The 19,296-nt window shown below is 33.0% G+C and overlaps 1 protein-coding gene across 4 annotated transcripts in view; it reads left to right on the top strand.

Moving 5' to 3' along the window:
- SHOC2 (SHOC2 leucine rich repeat scaffold protein) overlaps positions 1-17,241 on the top strand; it is a 111,310-nt gene extending 94,069 nt beyond the window's left edge. For all 4 annotated transcript variants that reach the window (XM_070043906.1, XM_030842467.2, XM_030842469.3 and 1 more), the window contains 6 exons: positions 78-208; positions 4,512-4,700; positions 10,047-10,169; positions 12,107-12,244; positions 12,566-12,683; positions 14,187-17,241. In XM_070043906.1, coding sequence (XP_069900007.1) covers positions 78-208; positions 4,512-4,700; positions 10,047-10,169; positions 12,107-12,244; positions 12,566-12,683; positions 14,187-14,395 — 908 coding nt within the window. In that variant the 3' untranslated portion in view covers positions 14,396-17,241. The remainder of the gene's footprint in view (positions 1-77; positions 209-4,511; positions 4,701-10,046; positions 10,170-12,106; positions 12,245-12,565; positions 12,684-14,186) is intronic.
- The last annotated feature ends 2,055 nt before the right edge of the window (positions 17,242-19,296 follow it).

Raw genomic sequence — 19,296 nt, 5'->3', positions numbered from 1 at the left:
TAAATACTGCTTGATAGCCTGGGACAGTGACAGGCTCATCGGATTAAAAGAAATTCCCTTTTTTTGTGTGTTCACAGGAAACCTGTCCAGTTTAAGTCGTCTTGGTCTGAGATATAACAGACTGTCAGCAATACCCAGATCATTGGCAAAATGCAGTGCACTTGAAGAATTAAATTTAGAGAACAATAACATTTCTACTTTACCAGAGGTAAGAAGTGGATTACAGTAAACTCTTGAAACAAGCCTGCAAGATAATGAAGGGAAAACTAGTCAGTCTTTACAGCTGGGTAAATAATATGATGATTGAAATTGCTTAAATAATGGGTATGCTATGGACATATAGCCCACCACTAAGATAAAAATTCCGAAAAAGAAAGAGTAGATAAGATTATAGGAACAGAAAGGAAGGTGGAAAATCAGTGTTCTACTTTCCGCTTTAGTACCATGTAAATCTTTCTCATGTCATTTGGGACTTGACAATAAAAGCCATTGAGGAGAGGTTGTATAGCTGGTTTTAAAACTCAGCTACCCCACCCAGTTCAGTAATAAAAGAAAAAAGATATTGTAGAAAGATGATAAAAGAATGACTATATAGAATACACTACTTATTATCCAGATTAATATGAGCTGCAACATGCCTGTGACCCAAATTATTGCCCTGCTTATACAATAACATTAAAGCCTGTTTATAAAGTAATTATACCCCAATAAAGATGTTTAAAAAAAAAAAAAAAAAAGCCTGTTTAGCAATACCAGTCACCAGAATCTGCTATTTTTTTAACACATTATTTTAAATTTGGGTTTTGTTGGTTCTGTTAGAAAAATATTTTCACTTTTGCGTAGAGATTAATTGGGCAAGATGCAATATTCTTTTTTAAATTGTTTTTCTCAACTTTATTATTTTTTACTCTTGCCATTTCTTCTTTTGCTACCTGCTGTTTTAGCATACCCAACAACTAGTAAGTTTGCTTGTAGTTATTCAAGCATAATATCTTACTGTAGTATTCTAACAAGCAAAAGAATGGAATTGTGGAGTTATTGATTGAACTTTGCAAAGTCTTTTTTCTCTAATAATTAAAACTATATAAGCAGGCCTATTATGTTTAGATTATTACCAATTTTCCCATCTGTGTGTGTGTGTATTTGAATTAAGAATAAAGGTGCTTTGGATGAATGTTTTTCAGATATATGCTTTGATTTATAATGAACAATTTGAGTAGGTGAGGCTCTAGGTTTGTAGCAATTATTTTATCAAATAAATTTATTTAATTAATTTGTTTCTTAGGCATACAGAAATAAAGTAGCACCTATTAATTCGGTTCCTATTAATCTAGATGCTTGCGTTTTCAGAAAAAACTTGGTCAGAGTACAAAAATGAGTTTCCCAGGATTGTAGTTTCTAGTCTGGACCAGTTCACTAAAACTACTATGACAGTATATCACCTGTGTCAAAAGAGTACTATTGTTAGTAGTAGTTTAAGTGGGATAAGGATTAGAATCCACAGATTGTAGATATCACCCTGACAGCTAGACTGTTTGGATTTTTTAATTTCTGTGATGTTGGTAATTTACAGTGATCAGAATGGGTGAGGTTCTACTGTTTAATGTCATCCTCTTTTTAACAGTAATTCATATCCATAATAAGGGAAATAATTAGCATATTAATTAGACCTTGTTGGGATTTTTTTAGGATGTGATTTGTGAGCTTAAGTAAGACTGACTGCTTTTACAATGTCAATATGCCTAAATATAAAGACTGGGTGTATATCAAGTTTCATCAAGTGAGAAATTTTAATATTTATTTTATATATCCAGTCTTATTGTTACTGAAGGGAAACATAGTTATTGGAAACCTCTTAGGATAAAGACACGTGCTAAGTATATAATATTTTGTTACTGAAATAAGTTAGGATTTTTTTTTTGATAAGAGAATTATAAAGAAGACAGCTCTCTTCAGTCTGGCTGTGGAAGAAAGGGTGTATGTGTATTTAAACAGGCCTGTTTTCAGATAGAGAAGCTATGGGGGAAATCCTTGATTGGCCTTGTTCAAATATTGGAAAACATTGTTTTATTTAAAAGTAGTCTATGTGCTTTGGAAGTAGTGTATTCTTAATGCAAATGTGTAATTATCTGCATTTATAATCACAATAAGAAAAATAATAAAATCCATTAAACAGCACTTAGACGTTCAAGCTGGCAAGAAAAATCAGGAAAGTGGTTTTCACTGGGGGCGCATTATATTGCTGAAATCAGAGCTGGCAAAATGACTACTTTTCCATTTGAAGACTGTCTGAAAATGGACTAGTTTTAATGTAGACATAAACACAAAAGGAGAAAGAACTTAATGAATTTAAGCACATATACTCAAGGCATAAGGCTAGGAGCTTACATGTATTATTCCATTTACATCTTCACTATAATCCTACTAGTTATTGGGGTAGTCTCATCAAATAGGGAAATAAGACTTAAGAAAAGCCATGTTTTTGGCCAAATTTGTCACACTTAAATTTTTTTTCTGGAAATATGGTGAGAGATATATTATCTAATTAATTCACCAAAGATCACAAGGCTGGTAAGTAGAAGATGTGAGATGGGAACCCAGATGTGCCTGACTCTAAAGCAATGATAAGCAACCCCAAAGCTTCATAGCATGACCTAAGAATGGAAAGGTTGGAGAGCTGCATTCTTGTTGCCCCTTTTCAAATATCCTCAGGTGTTAACATTTTTTCATAAAAGAATATCAATTCAATAAAGTAAGTCAGCTCTAAGAATAATAAAAATAACATTTTTGCCATGAGACTCAATAGAACTCCTTTATTTACAGTGGAGTAGGATGTAGACATTTTCCCTGAATTGACTGCCATGAAAGTTTTCTCTTTCTCTATTCTTTCTTTTTTCTGTGTATAGCAGTTGACAAATGTTGAGTAGCTTATTCGTGTTCATCATAAAGGACAAGTTTCAGTTCACTTCACTAATTATAACTTCAATTATATAGTTATTTTTTTCCTTCAGTGGGCCTTGCAAATCACAGCTGACACTTCAGGTACTAAGTCTTCAGTTTCCTCATGGTGGATAGCCAAAATTAGAACATTATTTAAAACACACACCTCACAACGTTTGTTTTCTCCTTGCTTGGGCCTTTACATCAATCCAGAATATTTTCTTCTGCTTCTCTGAGTATTTAAAATTTTTTTTCATCCTTTAAGATCTGGCACACTCTCAGACTCTCAGCCTTCTTCCTGCTTTTCTGGTTATTCCAGTATTTATTCTTTTCTTTGAATTTAAATAAAGAAGTGACTTAAAATTTGAGCACTTATTATAATGGGAGGTATTGTAAAGCTGTTTATATATTTTTATTTCTTTAAAAAAAACTCTATTATAGCCTATAAAATAAGGCATCATCATTTTACAAATGAATAAAACTAGTGTTCAGAGAAATAACTTGCCCAAAGTCACAAGCTACTAAAAGATAGGGCCAGGATATAAAACTGCTTTATAGCCTGTACCAGTGTTTCTCAGACATTAATGAGCATACAGATTACCTGGGAATCTTAAGACTCATATTATGATTCTGTAGGAGTGGGGCCTAAGAGTCCTTATTTCTAGCATGTTCTCAGGGGATTCTGATGCTGCTCTTCCTTGAGCCAGACTTTGAATAGCAAGAGCCTATTCTGTATACTTTATTACTGATTATATACAGTTATATATTATTTTCTTTTTCCTATCTGTGTGCTTTATTTCTCTAAGTGGGATTTAGTCTTCTTAATGGCAGAGACTCTTTTATAACACCTAGCACTGTGGTTACATGGTGGGAGACTGAAGTAAGAGGGAATATGGGGTTATATGCTAAGTAAATACTTGTTTGGTAGATGTATATTCCCTCAGAAATTTACTGTATGGAAAAGCAATATATAATATGAGGAAGTATATTATCTTCTGAATTTAATATTCCTAAAAGGAACATTTAAATTACTGAATGACACATTACTCTGTGCTAAGCATTATATTAACCTTAGTAATAATTTAGAGATAGGTACTTAACTAAGACCTGGATAGGATTGATCACATAGCAGGTGGCAGAGTCAGGACTCAGACCCAGGACTGTCTGATACCAATGTTTCTGCTTTTATAGAGGTCTAAAACTAGCCACTCATGAAACACCTCTTACCCACAGCTATATTTTCTTTACCCTGTAGACTGTTTTAAATAAATTAAAGCCAAAGAATAAAAATCAAGAGATTTAATATAAATAAATGAATTTCCTGTTTCTTTGTAAAGTCTGGAAATCTGACTGCATTGGCTCCACATTCCTGCAAGGCAACAGTTAGCTAGAGCTGAGTAGTGAGTGACTTTCCTCTAGATGAGGCATCACAGAACCGGTTCAACCGGTCTCTGTCATTTGTTACCTGCAAGGCCCTTTGAGGCATTTGTTTGGGACTGCTGCTCTGTACTCTACAGAATAAGTCTTGTTACAGTTCTAATTCTTATGTTTATTTCATTTTTTTTTTACAGAGTCTTTTATCAAGTCTTGTGAAACTGAATAGTTTGACCTTAGCTAGAAACTGCTTCCAGTTATATCCAGTAGGTGGTCCATCTCAGTTTTCCACCATCTATTCCCTCAACATGGAACACAATCGAATCAACAAAATCCCATTCGGAATTTTCTCCAGAGCAAAAGTATTAAGTAAGCTGAATATGAAGGTAAGCCTCTATTTGTATTAGGGGAAAATAACTACTATGACTAGTACTTCTAATATTTATGGTTTATCAGAATGGGTATTTGTTTCTTGCTGATGAGAATCTAAACTGATAATAAGGATATTTCAGGACAATTTGTGTTAGACAACAAATAGCTTAGAACCATGCAATATCCTTAGCAGTTTGAATAATCATGAATATCCGTAAAGCATAGTTGTAGGGATATTTATTGCAGAGCTTTCCATTTAACTGGTACCAACTTATTGAAATTAATAGGGATTTCATTTCTTAAAAGTACTATATCTTCAGTGAAATAATATGAAGCAATTACAAATAATACTCTAGTGTAGAAGAATATTAAATACCAGTTGAAATATTCTCAATTTACTAAGTAGGAAAAAGTTAAGCATGTAAAGATTCTCTTTGTACACATTGTTTTTAAAAGCTGTTTTTAATGTGTTCAATTATATATTAAATATCTATAGATTTATATGCATACATACAGCCAGTGTTTACTAAAATATAATGTTTATCTTTGAATATCAGAATTATTTATGGGTGATCTCTTTTTTTTATCTTTTTTATTGAGGTATAATTGACCTCCAACATTATATTAGTTTCAGATGTACAACATAATGATTCAGTATTTGTATATATTGTTAAATGATCACCGCAGTAGGTCTAGTTAAAATCCATCACCATACACAGTTACAGAATTTTTTTTTCTTGTAATGAGAACTTTTAAGATTTACTCTCTCATCAACTTTCAAATATGCAATACAATATTATTAACTATAATCATCATGCTGTACTTTTGACTCTCTTCATCCATTTCATCTACCCTCTACCCCCTGCCTCTGGCAACCACCAATATGTTCTTTTTCTCTCTGAGCTTGGTTTTTGTTATTGCTGTTGCTTGTTTGTTTTTTTTGGATTCCACATATAAGTGAGATCATATGGTATTTTTCTTTCTTTGTCTGACTTATTTCATTTAGCATAATGCCTTCAAAGTCCATCCATGTCCTCACAAATAACAAGGTTTTTATACTTTTTTATGACTGGATAGTATTCCATTGAATATATATACCACATCTTCTTTATCCATTGATTCATTGGTGGACACTTAGGTTGTTTCCATATCTTGGCTGTTGTAAATAATGTTGCAATGAACATAAAGGTGCATATTTATTTTTGAGTTAGTGTTTTTGTTTTCTTTGGGTAAATACATTGGAGTAGAAATGCTGGATCATATGGTAATTCTCTTTTTAATTTTTTGAGGAACCTCCATACTGTTTTCCATTGGGACTGCACCGATTTACATTCCCACCAACAGTGCAGAAGGATTCCTTTTTCTCCACATTCTCACCAACCCTTGTTATTTCTTGTCTTTTTGATAATAGCCATTCTGACAGCAGTGAAGTGATATCTCATTATGGTTTTGATTTGCATTTCCCTGATAATTAGTGATATTGAGTACATTTTCATGTATCTGTTGGCCATCTGTATGTCTTCTTTGGAAAAATATCTATTCAGATCCTGTGCTCATTTTTTTTTTTTTGTGGTATGCGGGCCTCTCACTGTTGTGGCCTCTCCCGTTGCGGAGCACAGGCTCCGGACGCGCAGGTTCAGCAGCCATGGCTCACGGGCCCAGCCACTCCACGGCATGTGGGATCTTCCCAGACCGGGGCACGAACCCGCGTCCCCTGCATCGGCAGGCGGACTCTCAACCACTGTGCCACCAGGGAAGCCCCTGTGCTCATTTTTAATTGGATTGTTTGGGGTTTTTTTTGCTGTTGAGTTGTATGAGTTCTTTATATATTTTGGATATTAATCCCTTGTCAGATAGATGATTTGCAAATATTTTTTCCTAATGGGTGATTTTTAGTTTCTTTTTACTTGTCTGTATTCTCTACAGTGAATGAATTTCACATTTGTAATAAGAAAAAGGAATTTTATTGCAAAAGGAGGAAAGAAATGAAAAATGATTTGTCCAGTGATTTAATTTGTAGTGAACAAACTTTAGGCCCACAGGTAATAATAATTGGCCACATAAGTAATTCATGGCTGAGGTAGGAATCCAGGAAGCGTAGATTTCCTGCTTTCAGGTATAGTGTTCTTTATATTGTATCATACTACATCCTTTTGTCTTTGAACCATTTCAGAATAATTGTGGTTCTTTAAACTACAGTCTAATTGTATAATTTTTAATTCTATGTATACTTCTTCATAAGTATATGTATCTTTTATAATTGTTTGGAAGTGTATAATAAGTGAACCAGTGGAAGTTCAAAATAGTCTTATAATCTTAAACAAGTAAAATGTGCTGTTAACTAGTCTGGTTATATGAGGTTTACCAGTGGTAATGGCATTAGTTCTGAATGTTCAATTTGTAATACGAGGCTTAGACAGCAATCCAGGTATTCATTTGGTGAAACGTTTTCTTTAAAATAAATTTATTCATTTATCTATTTTTGGCTGCACTGGGTCTTCATTGCTGCACACGGACTTTCTCTAGTTGCAGCGAGCGGGGGCTACTCTTTGATATTGTGCACAGGCTTCTTATTGCAGTGGCTTCTCTTGTTGCGGAGCACGGGCTCTAGGCACACAGGCTTCAGTAGTTGTGGTTCACAGGCTCTAGAGCACAGGCTCAGTAGTTGTGGCACATGGGCTTAGTTGCTCCATGGCATGTGGGATCTTCCCGGACCAGGGCTCGAACCCTTGTCCATTGCATTGGCAGGCGGATTCTTAACCACTGCGCCACCAGGGAAGTCCCATTTGGTTAAACATTTTTATGGATGTTATGTTATTGTAATATGTTAGCTTGGAAAAGCTTGCTGTTTTCAGTGAAATGATAAAAAAAAAATTGCATAGAGCTTTGAAATTAATTTTTCTTCAAAATCGAGACAAATGGTTAACAAAACATTTTCTTGAAAGAAGTCAGAATGATGCCTGACATTCTCCTCCTCACATAAGCATCAGTAGTAAATTTTTTTAATGAAAATGCTTTATCGTGCTAATAACTATCAGTAGTTTGGGCATAGGTAGATAAGAAGTTTAAATAGGTAATAAGTTTAAATATTATAATAAAAGAAAAACTTGGCTTTCAAATGTATGTTTGCTACTTGGGATTTCTCTTACGGATGATTTTGTGTAAAATGAGATCAGTAATTAATGTACATTGCAGAAAAAATTTTAAATACAGATGAACAAAAAGGACATAAAATTTTAAAATTCCACTGCTGTTAATAAATTGGCACATATCATTGATACCCAACTGGGACAGGGAATACTGATGGTCCCATCTCAGTACCAAAATACCCTGAGCACACAACAGTGTGGTAAGAGTTGTTTTATAAGTGAATATGAGGAAGCGGAGAAAAAAAACTAATGAATCACTGGCATGTATTTCACTCTATTTTCTGTGTATAGCTATATCTAATTTTTAAATAAAATTAGAATCACAGTGTTTCATCATTTGTTTTTATTATTTAATGATAAGTATGTTTTTACCATCTTTTCGTATGGATTTTTAAAGTAAAATCATGGATACTTAGTGTTTTAATGATTTAATTTGCTGTCTTATTACAACTTTTTTCCTCTCCTAATTTATTGTTCAGCATCTCTAGAATTGCTGAGCTTATCTGGATTCCTTGTGGGCTATAGTTAGATATGTCTTCTTCCATTGTGCTCATGAACATTCAGATTTTATTCAGTGATTTCTATACATTACTGTGAAGTGAGGAAAACATTATATTTATCACTGGGACCTTTGAAATCTCAAGTGTTCATCTGTATAGTGTATTTTTCCATATCCAACACAGATAATCGCATAGGGAACAAACTTCTAGTTTAGACTTAAAAATAAAAACCTAATTACTATTTGAAAAACTTTGGAGGCTTAGAGTTTTTGTTCCTTTTCTTTTCTTTCTATTGGGTGGGCCAGAAGGTTCGTTCGGTTTTTTCCTTAAGATGGCTCTAGTAGCACTTAGTTGTCTTTAACTTCATTCAAAACAATTTTGTTACATTGTGTGTGACAGCTGTCATATCATTGTGCATTTAAAAAAAGACTTACCAAAATTGGTGAATTTTTGTGTAGCCATTTTAATATTGAAGAATAAGAAGAATATTGAAAAAAGCAACATTTTTGGCATATTATGCTTTATTATTTCAAGAAAGGTAAAAATGCAACTGAAATGCAAAAAGAAGATTTGTTCAGTGTATGGAGAAGGTGCTGTGACTGATCGAACGTGTCAAAAGTGGTTTGCGAAGTTTCATGCTGGAGATTTCTCGCTGGACGATGCTCCACGGTCAGGTAGACCAGTTGAAGTTGATAACGATCAAATTGAAACAATAATTGAGAACAATGAACATTATATTATGCGGGAGATAGCCGACATACTCAGAATATCCAAATCAAGCATTGAAAATAATTTACACCAGCTTGGTTATGTTAATCGCTTTGATGTTTGGGTTCCACATAAGTTAGGCGAAAAAACCTTCTTGACCATATTTCCACATGCGATTCTCTACTGAAACGTAATGAAAATGTTCCCTTTTTAAAACAAATTGTGATGGGCGATGAAAAGTGGATAGTGTACAATAATGTGGAATGGAAGAGCTCATGGGGCAAACAGAATGAACCACCACCAACCACACCAAAGGCTGGTCTTCATCCAAAGAAGATGATGTTGTGTATATGGTGGGATTGGAAGGGAGTCCTCTATTATGAGCTCCTTCTGGAAAACCAAATGATTAATTCCAACAAGTACTGCTCGAAGTTAGACCCACTGAAGGCAGCACCTGACGAAAAGCGTCTAGAATTAGTCAACAGAAAAACGCATAATCTTCCATCAGGATAACGCAGGACTGCGTGTTTCTTTGATGACCAGGCAAAAGCTGTTACAGCTTGGCTGGGAAGTTCTGATTAATCTGCTGTATTCACCAGACATTGCACCTTTGGGTTTCCATTTATTTCGGTCTTTACAGAATTCTCTTAATGGGAAAATTTTCAATTCCCTGGAAGACTGTAAAAGGCACCTGGACCAGTTCTTTGCTCAAAAACATAAAAAGTTTTGGGAAGATGGAATTATGAAGTTGCCTGAAAAATGGCAGAACTTAGTGGAACAAAAAGGTGAATACGTTGTTCAATAAAGTTCTTGGTGAAAATGAAAAAATGTGTCCTTTATTTTTACTTAGAAAACCAAAGATGCTTTTTGGCCCATCCAATATATTTAGACATCAAAAAAGGGAATGACTTTTTCTGTTTAAGAAATCTCTTTCTATAGGGAGGTACATATGGTGCTTTGTTTTTGTGGTTTTACCTTGAATGCTTCTTTTTGTCTTTGTCAGGACAATCAGTTGACATCACTTCCCTTGGATTTTGGAACTTGGACCAGTATGGTAGAATTGAATTTAGCTACAAATCAGCTCACGAAGATCCCTGAGGATGTGTCTGGTCTTGTTTCTCTTGAGGTGAGTATAAAAGAGCATCTAGAACTCCTTAGACTCTTCCACAGTTTTCTCACTTGTGAAGTTTCCAGTTAAACAATTTCTAAGTGGGTGAAGATCATAATTACCGGGGTTGGCCAAAAAGTTCGTTCGGGTTTTTCTGTAAGATGTTACGGAAAAACCCGAACGAACCTTTTGGCCAACCCAATAGAAATGTTAGTGCTCTCGGGACTTCCCTGGCAGTCCAGTGGTTACAACCGTGTGCTTCCAATGCAGGGGGCATGGGTTCCATCCCTGGTCTGGAACTAAGATCCCACATGCCATGCAGCATGGCCATAAATAAATAGATAAAGTCCAGATTTAATCAGTTAAGAAAAAGGAAAGAAAAGAAATGTTAGTGCTCTCTTAAACATGCAGCCCTATTAGGATGATGAAGTGTTGACTTAATCTGGGCTCAATGCTTTTGAATTACTCTTGCCCACTAAAAGTTGGTAGGTTTGAATGCTATAAAGTATCTTTGAAAGAAAGGGTCTCTAAAACTTAGCATCTTTCAGAACATATTTTTTTCTTAGCTCTGTTTAAGAATGTTGCACCATTGTCCTCTAAAATAATTATGGGGTCCTCAGATGGGAATTCAGAACCCTTCATGTAATTCTGACCTACTTTTCTGTCCTGAATACCCACCTCCTCTTTTATTTACTAAGTTGATTATTTTCTTTGTTGGCAGTGTGTGCATATTTCTAACTCTGTACCTTTAGTCTTATTGTTCCCAATATCTAGTATGCTCTCTTCTCATCCCCATAAATTTTTCTTTTAAAATTATTTCTCATAATTAAAGATCCATCTTCCTGTCACCTCCTCAGTCAAGGATGATTTCTCCTGCCTCTAAGTTACTAACATTTTCACCCTTTGATGAAAAAGTTTACTAATAGTAAATAAGCATTTCTAAAAATGTCCTCTGTATTCATGTTTTAAAAAAATCTAATTTCTCTATTATTATTGTATTTAGTAAGGTGAAATAGTATGGTGTAGTGGTTAACAGCAGGAGCTTTGAAGCCGAACAGATCTGGGTACAGTTCCACTTTAACTCTCTCTATTTATGGATTTAACATGCCCAAGCTTCAGTTTCCTCAGCTGTGAAATGGGGATGATAGTATTCTCCTCATAAAGTTTTAGTTAGGATTAAATGCAATAATGCACATTTCTCATTTAGTATAGTGCAATGCAAATAGTAGTAAACTCAGTAAATGATAGCTCAATAAATGATATCATTTCTTGGTCTTACTGAATATGTTTACTTCATTATGTGTAGTATAACTTTGGGAGAAACAAGTGGGCATAAAAAATTAGCCAGAACTTTATATAGATCTTTTCATTTAGTGCTCTTTTCACTATCCCTGTACCCAGTATTGTTTCCCCACCTAACCCTCCCCCATTGTAACTTCTCTGAGAACAAGGACTGTTATCTTCTTCAACCTTTTTTTTTTCCTTCTTCAGGATATTTCAGGATGCCTTGCAATGTAATAAATTTTCTACAAATAATAACTATAGTGGATTGATATGGGCAGTTTAGAAGTCAATTGTCTCCCTTAAATGATGGTTTGTAAGGAGTTTTGAATAAATAATTGGTTTCCTATTAGATACATATTTGTAACTATTCAGTATCAAAATACCATTAACTGTATGAATCTAAGTGCAAGTAGTTAATAATTTTATATTTTTTGTAATTTAGTTAAAACTAAATTCTTTCCTTTTGCTTTTATTAGTTTTGTCTTAAACTATTTTGTTTCCAATAACTATGGTGATTTTTTTTTAGAATAGTAAGTTTAATTATATAATTAAACATTACCCTTAATATTCACTGTTTAGGAAATTAGCATTGCTTAATAAATTTTAAGCCACACAATAATACATAATTCTGTTTTGTGAGCTGTCAAACATTATCAAAAATTTCTCTTTAGGTTCTGATATTATCAAACAATCTTCTAAAGAAGCTTCCCCATGGTCTTGGAAACCTTAGGAAGTTAAGAGAGTTGGATTTAGAGGAGAACAAATTAGAATCCTTGCCAAATGAAATTGCTTATCTTAAGGATTTACAGGTAAAACATTATCCTGATGATTTTATAGGTATATAATTAAAGTTTTTGTAATGCATTCCAAATTGCATGTTATTCTTGGACCAAATAGATTTTCCTGTTACAACATTAGGGCTGAATTTTATGTTCATGTAACCTATCTGCTTTTGTCTTCCTAACAAATGATATTTTTTGAAAGAAAAGCTTATTTAGTGATTCTTATATTATCCAATCTAATTTCTATGTTTATTTTATTGGTTTAGTAGTTTAGATGTAGTTTTTAAAAATTTACATCAGTTATAGGAAATATATATGTAACTGTCTTTTATTTTGTTAATCTTTTAGAAATTAGTCTTGACAAACAACCAATTAACCACTCTTCCGAGAGGCATTGGTCACCTTACCAATCTTACACATCTAGGCCTTGGAGAGAACCTACTTACTCATCTTCCTGAGGAAATTGGTATGAACCCTTTGGATACTTGACTTTGTAGTAATAATTTGCTTTTGTGTGTTCAAGCAGTATTTCAGATAAATATAACAAATCTACTATTTTTTTCATCTTAATCAGGTTACATCAGGCTCAAGATTTTTTTATAGAGCACCAGTAGTGGTTGGTTGGTTAGTTGGTTTTGATTAGGTTTCCTCATGGGGTTTTAGGGTTAATATTATATTTGACAATGTTTTAGCATATTTATATTTCAGTAGATTTAACCTCAATTTAGAAGAGTTATTTTTCTTCCAAATTTAAAAATTACACAAGCTTGAATTAAATTAGTAGTGTCCTATGCCAAAAGAACCTTCCCTTGTGAGGTTTTAGGATTGATATTAATATTTGATTAATATTAATATTTGAGAGTACTTTAGAATTTTCTAAGTGTTTTCATATCCATTATTTCATACTATCAATGTAAACACCTTAAATTTTAGGCAGTGTAAATTGCCTCATTTTACAAAGAGAGTTAATTGATTAAGGTCACATAGTAATTCTAAAATTAGTAATCCCATGTATTATATTCTCCCATCTATATACCATGCTGTTTCAGAGGCACTATAGATTAGTGGTTAAGAATGGTTTTGGAGTAAAATAGACAATTCAAAATCTGGCTCTGCTGCTTATTGGTTTTGTGGCTTGGATAAGGTACAGAAACTCCCTAAGCTTCAAGTTTCCTACCTGTAAAATAAGGATAGTAGTAACTTCTCATAGAGTTGCTCTGAATAATAAATAAAATCTTAAATGTGAACAAATCCATTACCTAGTAACTGTTGTTTTTTTATTTTCTACATACCACTATCAAATAATTATAAATTTTGAAGTTTAAAAATTGGAAACAATAAGGCAACTATACACTTTTATTTCTAGTATGTTTATCCATCTGGCCTCATGCAATTGCTAGAAACATTTGCCTAGAAAGTATGAGTATCCTAAGACAGTCTAAGAAAAAATTTTAAAAGATTACATAAATTGATTTTTGGCTTACTGTCAAATATGTAATAACTCTCTTAGTGAAAGATTTATACAAAGTAACAAAAACCTTTCACATGAGAAATTTATTACTGAGAGAGATTATCACATTTTCTCCAAGAGGAAAGTGATTATAGGCACTGGCTGTATAATAAACTTACCTCTGGAATTTTGAAAAAATACACATGAATGCCAAGCTATCCCAAACAGAGTCTCTGGAGTTGTAGTATATGTTTTTTCAAATAAACTCCAAGCTTGAAAACTAACCATAAAGGAAGAGATTCTGATTTAATTAGTATAGAGCGTGATCTGGACATCAGTTTATGTGAATATGCGGGAACGTTTGAGATCCACAGTTGTAGAGAGTTTTAAAACTAAGAGAAGAGAGTAAAAGGAAATGTGTGTTCAGTATGCATAATACCCAGGATAAGGATCATGCCCAGTTGAACTTTTTAAATAGTAATTAATTTTCTTAAAAAATAATTTTGTTTTTTAAAACAGGTACACTGGAGAATCTAGAAGAGCTGTATTTGAATGACAACCCCAACCTGCATAGCCTTCCCTTTGAGCTGGCTCTTTGCAGCAAGCTTTCAATCATGAGTATTGAGAACTGTCCACTCAGCCATCTTCCACCTCAGATTGTTGCTGGGGGTCCTTCTTTCATCATTCAGTTCCTAAAGATGCAGGGTCCATATCGTGCCATGGTCTGATACAAATCTGCTGGTCCCACACACTGTTCGAAAATAGACTGCCATTAATGTTTCATATCTATATCTGTATCTATTTATGTAGATATTGATATATTTGGCAGATTTATAAAGACTGCGTTATGTGTTTCTGCTAATAGAGGAATCATAGCCATTTAGATTTTTTTAAATTCTGTACAAAAGGCTTATATAAGTTTTCTTTGCTGAACTTGATGGATGTTTTCTGTTGTGTAATATGATATGCCAGTTTGCTTAAAACATTTGCCAACAAATTATGAAGTTATTAAATTTAAGGGCCAGAGGTAGTATAGTTAGATATACTTTCTCTTAGCAAAAATACTGGGCAAACAATTTTGTTGCAACTTTTCATATATATTTTCCCCTTACCAATTGTCAGATCTTTATAGTATTATAGGCCCTGAAGGTATAATTTTTCTTTAACTTATTTTGAAATTTGAGATTTGAATTTTATATATTGTTTACAGTCAGAGTAAATCACTGGATTTTTTTTTTTTTTTGGTTTTGATTTGCTCTGTTTTGATCAGTGAAATCTAGAGTTTATATCCTCTGCTAAAGAATTTGCATCAGCTGATTTAAATATTAAACGATATTTGCTTGTTAAAACAACTGGCAAAGTGAAAAGATACAGTCAGAAATTCTAGAATTCCTTTAATTATGTTTCTCTGATCAATTGTGAAGCAAAATATCTGAAGTGAGTCTTTGGGTTTGGGGGGAGGGTATTGAGACCTTTTCTAGTATAAATATCTTTTCTTAAGTTTGGGGGAACAGAAACTTGTAGTGTAAAGGAGTTTTCATTCCTGAAAGTTGCAGATCCACAAAAACTAACAGAATAATTTGGCAAAAAAAAAGACAAAGATACACATAAACACACATTCTATATATGTATATACAATGCTATATAGATATGTATTTATTATATCATAAACTACGATAGGTAACTTTAAGGATTTCTCCCTAGCCTTGTACAATGAAATGAATGTTTTTCTTTGAACACTGCAATATATGTATGTTTCAAGGTTATTTAACAGTGTACTATGGTTTTATATCTTGACTTGCCTTGTACATCTTTCAGTTCTGGAATATCTGCGTCTAAGCACAATATCTTCACACTGTGCTATATTGCTGCTGAACTAAATGCACTTTTCCCCACATGTGGAGTACTGGCTTCAGACAATTCAGTTCAGTACCTTTGATTTCAATCTCATCTTTCCTTTTTTGGTAGTTAATACAGTTATGGAAAAGAGCACATTGCATAGAAGCCATTGATAGTTCAGTGGAAGTTCTGTAAGATATGCATGTGCTGTTTGGTATATTTTCTTTTGCTTTACTGCTTTTAAGGCTAGCAGTATTGTGTGTGCCCCTTATTACAGTATGCTTACTTTTGATAGTGTCAGTCTAGTCGATTTAATTTTTGAAGAGACTCACAGAGCAAGTGCATTCTAGATATCATCCTAAAAAACACTTCCCATATAATGAATAACTATTATGTATAATTACATATTGCTGCTTGGTTTTCTTTTCTTTTTTTTTTCCATTTAGATGGGCATTGTAGTTTAAAACCATTTTTGAAGTAAGGTTATAACATTAAGATAGAAATTTGGAGTGTTGTTTTGCTTTTCCTGGCACTCAAAATCAGGACTAAGTTTGAGGTTCAACCTGTAGACGTAATTGGCAATTTTTAAAGGAGCAACTAAGAAATGGAAGGCAGGTAAAGATATAAAACCGTAGAATGCTTAAATGTGCTGTAAAACTATTGTAGATGTCACTGGATTTTACCAAGTAATATCCTTTCTTCTTTTTTTCCATCTACTGTGGCTTTTCAGTTAAAGTTGTGTTTATAAAAGGAATTTGTTTATTACAGCTCTACCTAGAGCTTTGTGTATGTGTGGTTTTTAAAAATCTCATATCCAGGTGTGTTTATATCTTAAGATAATGGAACTTGAACTTTAAAGGCAGTAACCTAATGTCTTTTTTTTTGAAAAAAATATGGGTATTGTTTCTTAAAAATGAATATAGATATGGTTTTTAAAACATTTTGGTCCCCCTACTCTCATTTATGTTAGTTTGCAGGAGAAATGCAAAGTGATCACAGTCCTACATGTAGAAGTGATATAACAGGCAAACCATCTATAGCTGAGGAATTATATATATATTTTTAAGATGCATAAAACGTGTCACATGTATGGCTGCCGCCTTGCAAGAACTCATGAATTTCATTACTTCTAACACAAAACTAAAATGGACTCTAATTTCCCAATTATCCTGTGCGATCATATTTAATATTTAAGTAGTTTGAGTATAGTAAGGGATATTGTTGAATGACTACATATGAACTAATATTTTCCTAAAACTGCAGTGGGACAAATTGCCATGTCCATCAATTGTCCTTTATTTTTTTTTTAAAAGAATTTAGGTTTGGTTTCTCTGTGAGGCTCAGTAAATAGAAAATGTCATAGAATGTTACACTGTAAAAACATTGCTCTAAACTTTGCTTTTTGTTAATATATATAGTAGCAAACTGACAATGTCAAACAATCCTTTTGTGGTAGTTTAATACTTTTAAAATCCCAAATGGTTATTTCATACAGAAAGAATCGGGAGATGCTAAGTAATTTATGGATTTGACGGATACATATGAAAACAGTAGAAGATAGAAACTCTTGGAGGAGAAAATACACATAAATATTTATTTGTACTTTTAGTAAAAGGTGGATAATACAATTGAAATACAATTGAAATGAGCTCTATAAATGTAATTGCGTATTTCTAATTTATCTCACTGTAAAAGCCTGAATCATTTAACATAGATAAACTGTTATACATCACAATTTAGTCTTTCTCTGATAACTTTTGTTGTAACTTTTGCTTTTCATCTCAGTTATTGCTAAGCCATGTATAAATAGTGAGTCCAAATTTCAGCTTGCAGAATTTGTAATTGTTCATCAGTAAGAAAGGGTCGTGGTTAAAGTGTATAAAGTGGTACACTTTGAAATGGAAAGGGGGCTATAAATTGTTGTGTTGGGCCAGTAGCCATACATCAGAACTGTCTGGAAAACCAGGATATATGGTTATTCTTGCATGATTAAAACTTAGATGAAAGCAAGTGATACAACCCAAAATAAGAAAAAGAATACATTCCTGAAATTTTCAAATTTAACTAAAATAAATAACTTGTGAAGAAAGATTTCCTTCTGCCTATACCAGAAGAAGATGGTATACCACATATCTTTAGCTAGAATTTTTCTCTTGCCTTATTCTTTTGGTTGGTTTAGCCTTTAAGAGCCAATTTGGGGAACTGGAATACACATGACAATCTTTGGTTAATTATCAAATCTCAGAATTTAAATATGCAAGAGTTGTAATACTGATTTGGTATCTAAGGGAGTATCTTGAATGCTGTTGTATTACAAAAATATTATGAGAATGTTTTATAAAACATCAGTACTTTGTTATTGAATAGAATGTCTTCTTAAACCTGACAACACTAATTCTAAGAAAACATTTGTGGGGTTAATTTTTAATTTTGAAATTTAATTTAAAATATAAATAAGGTTTGAATTTTTTGTTTTAACTTTTAAAACTGAAGTTGGTCCTCAGTACCTTTTGAAAAACTTTCTCTTTACACACTTATTTTCCTGTTGATAGCATACATTCTAAATGTAAACTGTTTTGCACCAATATAAATACCTGTTAGTGATTAAGACTTCAACTGGATATTAGTTTATAGTGTTTCAGACTGGGGACATTTTAAAGGTTGGTAGGAGGAATAGTGTCCACTATTGAAAGTAGTATGGGCAGGGCTATCACGTACGGGTTTTGCAGGTTGTGCAGCATACAACACTACATGTTGGGGGGATTTAGTCACATCATAGATTTGCATATTTATTATGACAGTTTTTCAGCAGATGGCAGTAAAGTGCCTTGTTCTAACAAAATCATGATATTATGTCAAATTTCTGATACATGGAAGTAAAGAGTCTTGAGGAAGGAGCATTTTCCCTCCTCATTTGCACAAATGGCACTAGGTGGGATAGTGGAGAGACTTTGATCTTCATGCAAATTATTAGAGCTCCATCCTAACAATCCTAATAACAAATAATATTTAAATGACATTAAAATCAGTTTATTTGTTATAGGTACTACTAAAAAGGATCTTACTCTAAAAGTCTAATTAGAGCCTGTAGGTGCTTTATCAGTGACCATTATTATTTAGATTTCATATGTTATCTAATTTACCTTTTATCATTACTGGTATTATTTATATGCTGAATTTAACCTTCCACTGGTCTGATGAGGCTTAATATACAAATAACATTTGCATTAGTCATCTATACCACTTCTATCATGATTTTGTAGAAATTATTTTTCAATAAGTCTAGCTAGCTAGCTAGCACATAAAACCTCATTCCACTACCAAAGGGAATGTTTCATATATGGCTCAAAACATTTATTTTAATATTAGTCTTTAATAGAAAAGTATACTGATGTATATTTTTTCCTCATTTCTCACCTCGAAACTCATTTTTAACAGAGTTCAGAAAGTTATCTTGTAATTAAGAATGAAACAAAGTATTTTATATGATGATGGTGTCTTTTGATTATATTTTAATCTGCACACCAGAACTTGTTTTTAATTAGATACATGATAATTTACATAGTACACAGTTTACAGGGAATAGAACACTACAAAAATGATACCTGAGAATAATATTTAACAGTTTTGACTTTTCTCCTAGTAAAAATCAGCCTTCCACCGATGTTTAACGTGGTTTGTGCTATTCTGAGTTATGACTCAAGGCTAAAAGGTGTAAACAGCCTTCAGAAAATGTACTTTTAACCTGATTTATACTGTTGATTGTTTTGACTACATAAAAATTTCCTTT

This window comes from Globicephala melas, chromosome 16 (genome assembly GCF_963455315.2).
Source record: "Globicephala melas chromosome 16, mGloMel1.2, whole genome shotgun sequence".
Taxonomy (NCBI): domain Eukaryota; kingdom Metazoa; phylum Chordata; class Mammalia; order Artiodactyla; family Delphinidae; genus Globicephala; species Globicephala melas.
Note: the sequence above shows the minus strand (reverse complement) of the source record. Positions and strands in the feature narration are given on the sequence as shown.